The sequence below is a fragment of the Austrofundulus limnaeus genome, unplaced genomic scaffold (assembly GCF_001266775.1).
Source record: "Austrofundulus limnaeus strain Quisiro unplaced genomic scaffold, Austrofundulus_limnaeus-1.0 Scaffold107, whole genome shotgun sequence".
NCBI lineage: Eukaryota > Metazoa > Chordata > Actinopteri > Cyprinodontiformes > Rivulidae > Austrofundulus > Austrofundulus limnaeus.
Window position 1 is genome coordinate 877,992 of NW_013952509.1, and position 9,030 is coordinate 887,021.

Consider the following 9,030-nt stretch of genomic DNA (forward strand, 5'->3'; position numbering starts at 1 on the left):
CCATCCATCCATCCATCCATTTTCTGTACACGCTTCTTCCTTTTCAGGGTCGCGTGGGTCACTGGTGCCCATATCCATGTTAGTTATTAAAATTATTACGCGAAACAAATATAATTCTTGTAAAAAGTGATTTTAAAAAATCATTTTAACACTTTACATATCTTGTAGCATTGTTTGCAGGTTTGCAAAGGAGGTCCCCAGCCACTCGCTTACGCTGTTTGGGGGGCTATGGCATAAGCATTTTGGGTAGCCCTGATGAAGCATATATCATTTTGGGGATCTTTCAGGTCTAAAAGATCTGAAACATCTGATAGTTTTAAGCTGAGGGGAAAAAAAACATAAGATAAATAAAATAAACAGCTAAACTTTTGACAGCTAGCATAGCTCTGTCTATGTGCTATGCTAGAAGTAAATATTGTTGCCGTGCTTATATTCACTGTTCTTACAATCAAAAGATGCGTGCAAGCAAAAAAATTCTCAATATATCTCAGCAAAAAGGCTCTTTAAAGAATATACTAACAAAATATTTCAATTATATGTGTTTATTAAGATATTTTATTAACTCCCTTTTGTGCCCATTTGAGGTAGACATTTCCCTCCAAGCAGGGCAGTCAGGGAGTCAAGGGGTGTGGTCATGTTACCATTCACACTAACCACATGAAATTGAAATAACTAAGAGTAGACAGCCTATTATTTTGTTGTAAAACTTAAATTAGCTGTCCAAAGCCAAAATAACACTTTTAGAGCTTCCAGAAGTAAAACAAAATGTCTGGCAACAATTGTCGTCGGTGGGATTAAATGGGWAKTGTTTACTAGATCTTTGTAGGATTTAATTGTCAGTTGTCCCTGGAATTTTCTAGCGTGCAAACACGTTACTTTTGGCTTAATGTACAAACAGTCTGATCCATAAAACAGTCGATACATCAGTTGTTATGATGGGAATGCTTTAGCCAATAAGAGTCCCTATCCACAACTCAGTCAGATTAGTAAACATTTTTACATTTACCATAAAACATTCTCAGTGTGGGTTTGCCTAACAGATTGAGACCAACATATTCACTTAACTCAGTTTTAGAATCAACATCTATGAACAGATCAGTTGTTGTTCAGGCATGTCAACTAGAGAATGAAAATTTTATTATGACCAGATTAACAAATATGAGCAGGTAAGACAAAAGTTAAACTAGGCCAATTAAAGAGTTATTTACAGCAAGTCAGGTTTTAATTGTTCACAACCATTTTACAGAATCCAGTTTGAAAATATCTGAACTTTAATGTCTTTAAAACAAAGAAAAGCATGGCAAATGCTATCAGTTAACAGTATAACTGAACAACTGAAAATAAAGCGCTTCCGTAGGTCATTCATTCTACAGTATCTGCAGTTAGACTGTATAACACATCATGATGTTATCAGTCACTTGGACAATTCACCTACACTGCCATCACTAATATGCACCTGCATATATATTCATTTATGTACTGTACTAGGTATGTGTACATTGCTATATATCACAAGTATATTGTTTTTTTCCTTTTACTTATCTTTCTTTATTCTATCTCACCCTGTCCTGTTATGAGCTGCAGTAATGTTCAAATTTCCCCACTGTGGTATCAATAAAGTTTTATCTTATCTTACCTTACCTTACCTTACTTTACCTTATCTTATCTTATCTTATCTTATCTTAAATAAAACAAATGGTCACAATTATTAGAAACATGATTAAAGAAATGTGCACCCACTGTTTGAGCCCAATAATTCTGACCCTGAGGCAAAGTTTTTAGAAACAAAGTGCAAATGACACGTGAACAATATCTTTTTAGCAATTTCTTCAAGATATTTCCATAAAGACCAATGTAGCAGACCAACTGAGCCTGCAGCCTCAGCATGAATCAGCACGAGTGCCAAAACAGAATTTAGAAAATGGCAACAACTACATGTAAACAACTGTAACTTTTGAGTGTTGTTTATTCCAGAGAAAGCTACAGTGGTTAAATACAGACACATTAATAAGGAGCGAAACATTGAACACCCCTCAAAGTATCTAAAAGAAGGGGAAAATGTTACTTTTTGCTAAGATTCAAAAGTATTCCAAAAGAGTGTTGAGTCACTTCCAAGTCTTGGGATCTAAAATTAAATTTTGAATTAATAGGTCTCACTTAAGTTTTTTCACTTTTCAGTAGCAGTCAAAGATCTCATTTCAGGGAGATTTTTATAACTTACTCTCTTCTCTAAAACATTTAGGGTAAGAGCTGCAGACCTAAAAATAGAAGTCCAGTGTCAACATTCTCGTGCTCTATAAACAACCAAGATCCAATTAGCTGAGCACTTTCTTTCCTTGCCAAACCTTTATACGTTCTTGTGTCCATATCTAATCAAGGTGTGAAAAAGAAGTACTCTGCTGAGTGTGTCCTTCACATATTATTGTTAGGAATTCCAGCTAGTCAATGTCCCGATAAAAACTTGAGGTTTATTTATGCTCGTGCTATTTTCCAAGTGTTGATGTGATGTCCAGCTTTAGAGCCAATCACTTCACAAGTCTCTGAATGTAATAAGCCAAGATGGTGCTTTTGGATGTTTTATTTTTTTTTTTTGCATCATTGATCTTTCAACATCAGTGAACTGACCATTGGCGAGAAAGAAATGACTAAGCAATCATCACCAATATAACTGTCAGATATTGCTTTTTGTGTGAAGCATTACGTCTTCACATCGTCTCTGTTTCTCTTCCATCTTTTCTTTTTKTCTCTCTCTGCCTCCCTGTTCCTGTCTTCCTCCTTACAAAGGCAGCTCAAATCACCACAGGTTGTCCCTACGCACTTTGGTTTGGACACTCGGTTTATAGCATACACTCAAAGGATTTACAACAAGGTCTCAATTCGAATAAATGTTTGGAATTGCAATGCATCAGCTCGCATTACTTGCTCCACATTTTAAAAAGTGCTTTTGGAAGGGTTCAGACAGTGGCCTGTTCAGTTTTATTACAGTTGATTCAGTTTATTTTAAGCAGTAAAACTTTATGATTTTTGTCAGGTGTGGTTTTTGCCAAGGAGCGGAGTTCTTGTGGGTCTCTGAAGTGAAACAGTCTAGGACAAGATCAAGATACAATTGTGAAATTTAATCTTTTTATGTCTGGGGACAAACTTTAGATGACAGAGAACCTAAAAGCAGAGAATACACTTTGGGAGAAAGGTTAGATGTTGTGGTAAGAGCACTAATGCACAACAGAGTTTATTGTTTTGTTTTTGTTTTTTTACTGAGATTGTGAGTGCAAAATGATGGATTAGTGGTTAGCACTGTTGCCTCACAGCTAGAAGSTCCTGGGTTCAAGCACCAAGTTGGACCTGAGRTCTTTCTGCATGGAATTTGATGTGGGGTTTCTCTGAGTACTCTGGTTTCCTCCCACACTCTAGAAACATGCGTGTTAGGCTGCCTTTAGGCCCAGATCTCCCATGAAAAGACATATTTGATCTCAGTGGGATTTGCCTGGTTATAAGTTAATAATAAACAAACATTATAATAATACATATTTGAACCTTAAAGAGACACTTTCTCAATGTTTGTTGCTTTAAAGATAATAAACCCAAGACCTTCCCAATAAATGTACTTCTGCTGGTGATGTAAGGTGCTTTCTAACTAAACTGTTATAACTGTTAATCCAACGATGGAGCAATTACAGTATATAGCTGTACGTGTTGGCTTTTACACCAGGAGGAACCTGTGATTGTACAACACTTGATTAATGTGTTAAAGTGGCATTTGAATGACTGCTACAAATGTTAAAAAGAAGGGGCACCACCAAGTGGGCATGCCCCCTCTAAAAGTTGGTCTGCCCCCCTCCTAATTTTTATCCTTTTGAATCCCAATATTTTTGCTTTGGGCTCATTTTTCACTTCCCCAAGCTATTTAGGAATAGTAGAAACTCAAGTATAAAAATAAACTTTTTTTATTAGGAGTTAAAAATATCAATAAATATTCTGTTTAAAATATATTTTAAAAAAAGCTTCAAATCTAGTCCCCCTGAATGAGAACAACTGGTCTAAAACCAATGTCCTCAACAATGAGATAAAGGGTCTCAGGAGTTTTTTGTAATTATAAATAATTATATAATAAACATTAGATTAGGAGGCCCTGTGGCACAGTTGTTAGGGATGTTGCCTCTCACCAAGAAGGTTCTAGATTAAATCCCAGCCTGCAACATTTCAGGGTTGTGTTTACATGTCCTAACTGTGCATGAGTGGGTTTTCACSACTCCAGTTCCCTCTCACAAACTAAAAACATGCATCATAGRAAAAAAACMAWTYYWAYTYYWAAARRAMYTTWKTKRWYCCMRRRGGAAGGTACACACTAAACATCCAAAACCGATGCTTGTTTTGCTTGCGTAAAAAAATGTTCAAGTCTATGTGACTTATATTCCAAAGTATCATGTGACTGAGAGCAGCTACATCTTAGTAACCATATAATTCTGGACTATAAATTACTATAGCAGTTAGCCTGCATTAATTTAAAGGTGACTTGTGTGTGTCACTGTTGAGCCACTGATCAGTATGGGGGTGTTATGTGTAGAGTCAAAAAGAACTGAAGTCTTAGATCTTGATGAATTTGTGGGCAGATTTGGTAAAAGGCAGAACAGATGAATAAATCTTTATTAAAACTAATATGGTGTGAAAAAACAAATAAAGGAATAGTTTGGGATAATGCTAATAAATGTACATAATATTTGTGTTTTTTGCTTTTTAAAATTTTTTAATTTCCAGTTTTGTTTAAAAAATATTTAGAAGAGGTGGTGGCTTTAAAATTAAGGAAGCTTGCTCCTTATAATATTTTTTAAACGTATCCCTTCGAATTAAACATGTAYGTTTGCATTTTTTTGAGAAGAGGACTAATAGCCCATATCTGTCACAACACTTTTTTGAAGGATAATTGTTTCCCTTACACAAAATAAATTACATTTGGCATACAATTTACTAAAGCTGAGAGCTAATGACAAATGTACAATTTATTTGTTTTTGGAGTGGCTGATCAATAAAAACRTAGAAAATCATAAAAATGACTTCTTGCATTCAGTTTTCAACAACTAAGCTCAAAGACAGCAGAAGTATAAATTAGCTGCTTCACTGAGTTCTGTGAGTTGTTAGGACAGAAACAGAAAGGGTGATTAACTATTTTGTCCTATTAAAATATTAAGCTTTAAGGCCTTGTGAGTGTTTAAGAATTGGACAGAAATTGTTTTTCACTGAGTTTCTAAAAAGAAAAAAAGGAAAAGGAAAAGTTGCAGTATGAAGTAAGTGAATGKGATTTAAATGCTTGACTACTCAGTTGCCTTGCTACCACTCACAATGATTTGCACCAAATATCTCCCTGCAGTTAACAGTATGATCTTGCATCGAAGCTGAAAAAACTGCAACTCTGAGAGTTCTCATAAATATTACTTTAGATGTTATATAATAAAAAGCTTCAACTTTTTCTTCCTCCAGTGTTTCTTTTGCATAATTTCTTTGTTTTTGTAATTGACAGGTTTTACATCCCATCCAACAGAGTGAGGCACATCCCAGCACACCAACGACATGTCTTGGCTCTGTGTTTTTATGAACCCTCTGAGGTGCAATAACTTCACAGTCCAGATTGTACTAATGACTCTGCACTGATGGCCAATAGCCTCAAAGGGCCTTATCATGGGGGGAACCAGCATGGAAAATAAAGTTAGAGCTGTGGGAAACACTGGGTAGTGAGAACTTTGCTGAGGGAAAAGTGTGGTTCCGTACATAAGAAAAACAAAAGCAAGAGTAGCACCCTGCAAGGAAACAGAGAACATAGCTGCTGTTTTTCCAGATTAGATGTCTGTTCAAGGACTTGAGGATTTGACCCTTCGACCTCTCCTGGTCGTGAGAACTCCCTCCGCAGCCATGTGTCCTTAAGACCCTCACTACGACACGCACAGGGGCCCCAGCACGTACACCCGCACTCCCCATAACGCTCAGTGCAAAAAACAACAAAACCTAAAGACAGGAGCAGCGTCCTCGAAAGAATCAGTGAAATTATCATACCTTTCCACCAGTGCATGGTGGATTTGTGCCAAGTATGCAGCCTACGAGGCACCCGCCGCCATCTCCCACCCCACTTAAAATAAGTCAACCAAGTATGTTTTGGTTGGGGTTTCATACCTGCCTGCTTCTCATTCACACTCAGTTTGAAGTTTTTCATAAAGACAAAAGCCCAGTCAAGCCAATGATGGCAGCAGCAGGGGAGGAAACCTATCTGCACTTGAGTGCACCTTTTGTTGGAATTATTTAATCCTTAAAAGCTCTTGGAAAAAATGTCCGTCTTACTTTGGAAAATTGGACTCTCGAACAAAACAAGGAAGGATGAAAAGTGGAGGAGCTAAACTAAAGCTGTCTTAATTCCTCCGGTGTTCTGTTGGAAATCTCTTCCCGTTCTCAGAGCAAAACATGACATTGCGCCTCGCTGAGCGGTTTACCTCTAGTTTCCACACGATGTAGGCGTGAGGGCAGGTCGGCTGCACCTTCTTTTGGAGCCACCTCCGTGGGGAGAAGAGTGTGCTGGTGCTCCCAGTGGGCACAGCCCCAGGTCCCCTCACCATGAACGGTAAATCCCCGGCTGTATTCCTTTTCGGACGCTTCACCAGATCATAGTCAAATTGGAAATTGGAGGATGGCGAGATCTCTGAAGGTATGGAAGGAGAGGACACCGAGGGCGAAATGGGTTCTGTCAGAGTCGGGATCTTGGTGCGTAAAGCGGGTTTGGCACTGTGGTGCTCCAAAGGTGCACCTGCGTCTACCGTGGAGAGCTGCACCCCGCTCGCCCCGTCCGTCCCGGTGTCACAGTGTCTTATGATGGCTGGGTCCAAGCTGCGGGTTTGGCGTAGCCTCCGCTTGGCTATGGCTTTGGAGGCAGGAGACGAGCAGGAGAAGACGCTGTTGAGGAGTCCTTGAGCGGCCGACATGTCTCCTTGATTTAGATCAGCTCAGCAAAAACACAAGTATGGAGTCCAGCGGTGCCACGAGGAAAAACAGGAGGTGCAAGTCCATGGAGAACTGGGAAGTGCAGCATCTGGCTAGAATCTTCGCATAAAGTGGAGACAGATCAAGCCTGTTGTTCCTCTCCTCTGAACCTCTGTGCGTTGATGCATAGAGTGGAGCAAGAAGACCAGCGAGTCAGCGTATGATGAGGGGGGTGGAGTTCAGGCAGCAGCAGTTTAGCTCAAGAGCCAGTTTAGACATTATTTTCCACAACTCCTTTGGCTTTGGATCAGTTTGTACCAATGTCCAGAACATCTATATCCTCATCCATTAAATCCCATCCAGAAAATCACCGTTCTACATCATTTTTTTAAATTTCCTGAGCTGCCATAGTCGTCTACATCTTCTGCAAAGTTTCATCTTTAATAAGAACAAGAGGCAAGAACAGATGCAATAATCACAAAGACAGTAGGTCAAGCACACGATTTAGCCTGGATGAAAATAGAGGTTTTAATCCTCCTCTGCCATTAATCCATCTGTCTGGAAACAATAGGCCTATCAGTGAAGCCTGCTGTGTTCTATTATTAGCCAGACATTCATCGAGCCTCGGGATTATTAGCTCTTACTTCTCTTAATGCACCTGTGCATAACTGCCAGACGTTAGTTTATACAGATGTTCATCGGTTTCAGCGTGTCGCTTCGCTGGCTGCATGGGAAAGAGACGCAGAGGCTGAGGGAGCAGAATCATGTGTGGCCCCTTGTGTGTGAAAGTATGAGGGGAAAAATGAAAAGCGACAGCAGGATCCCCGTGAGGAGGCCGTTTGATAAAGTAGCTACGAAGTCACACTGCAGACTCTACTCACACACAAACAACATGACATGACAGGACGCTGATAACGACCAAGATAGATTTGACCTGTCTAAAAACAGTATGAAGGTGGGGTGGGGTGGGGGGTGCAAAGTGAGTCAACACAAGGCAATGATACATGACTGTACGTAAACGCTGACATTTAAAAGGAAAGTCTCAATATTCTGGTGCATTCTGGGTCAAATGAAGTGGTAKAAGTCAATCAGTAGGAAATAACTGAACCAGTCTTGTTCAGTGTTAAAATCCCGCTGTCCATATTTGGTGAACAATAACAGAGCAGCCTTGCCTGAAACCTTTTCAAGCAAAAATGATTCTGCTGTGTGGGTTTCTRCAGGGGATCATTTCATTGTTCAAGCCTTTCAGACAGATGGAGGTCTAAAAAAAAAAATCAAGTTGCAAAGTCCAAGAACAGATCAAACCAAACGAACTAAAGCCCACATCTGAAGTCTTGAACAATACACCAGTGATACAGAATCTGTTTTTATTTAAACAACATGCTGGTCTTTTGATAGCAGACAATATATGACTTTGTTCTCTTACTCCCAGAATCTATTCAAATCTGTTTAGAGAGAATTAATTTCACGCCAGAGTTTTAGACAAAGATCATCTTATGTTGAGAACTGATGAAGTTGTAGCGGTTTTGATTAAAGCTTGAAAACATTAYGTGCCATCTCATGTCTCGCTTTGTGCTATTAAAGACTCAGCTTCAACCACATCAAATTTTACCCTAATATCTTTTCAGTGGACAGAGCTAWTTTTTGTGCTGGCTAATGTTACGCTATGGTGGCCATCTTTAATTAAAATGATTCCAAATGGTAATCAGTTGTACATGTATCATTAATCTAAGAAAGCAAGAATAAAAAATATATTAGAACTATTCAAAATACCACAAAATATAGTACATGCAATGATTCCTAGTCAGCATGGTGGATTAGTGGTTGCCTCACAACACCTGGGCTCAAGCACCAGGTTGAGCCTGGACTCTTTTCTGGGTGGAGTTTGCATGCTCTCCTAGTGTTTGTGTGGTGTTTCTCCAGGTATTTTGTAAAAAAATAACAGTCCACAATCATCATTCACTCAGATTTTCATGTTATGATAAATGATCACATTATTTATTGACTGCGTCGAAAAAATATTAAAGATATTTTAAATTGAAATAAAAATATGAAGTAATACAATATAAC

At 38.7% G+C, this 9,030-nt stretch overlaps 1 protein-coding gene across 1 annotated transcript in view; it reads right to left on the bottom strand.

Annotated features, from left to right (window-relative positions):
* The window catches only part of LOC106521330 (rho GTPase-activating protein 6), a 107,769-nt gene extending 100,613 nt beyond the window's left edge, over positions 1-7,156 (bottom strand). Inside the window, exon 1 of the mRNA XM_014013862.1 lies at positions 6,477-7,156. Coding sequence (XP_013869316.1) covers positions 6,477-6,962 — 486 coding nt within the window. The 5' untranslated portion in view covers positions 6,963-7,156. The remainder of the gene's footprint in view (positions 1-6,476) is intronic.
* Positions 7,157-9,030: the final 1,874 nt, after the last annotated feature.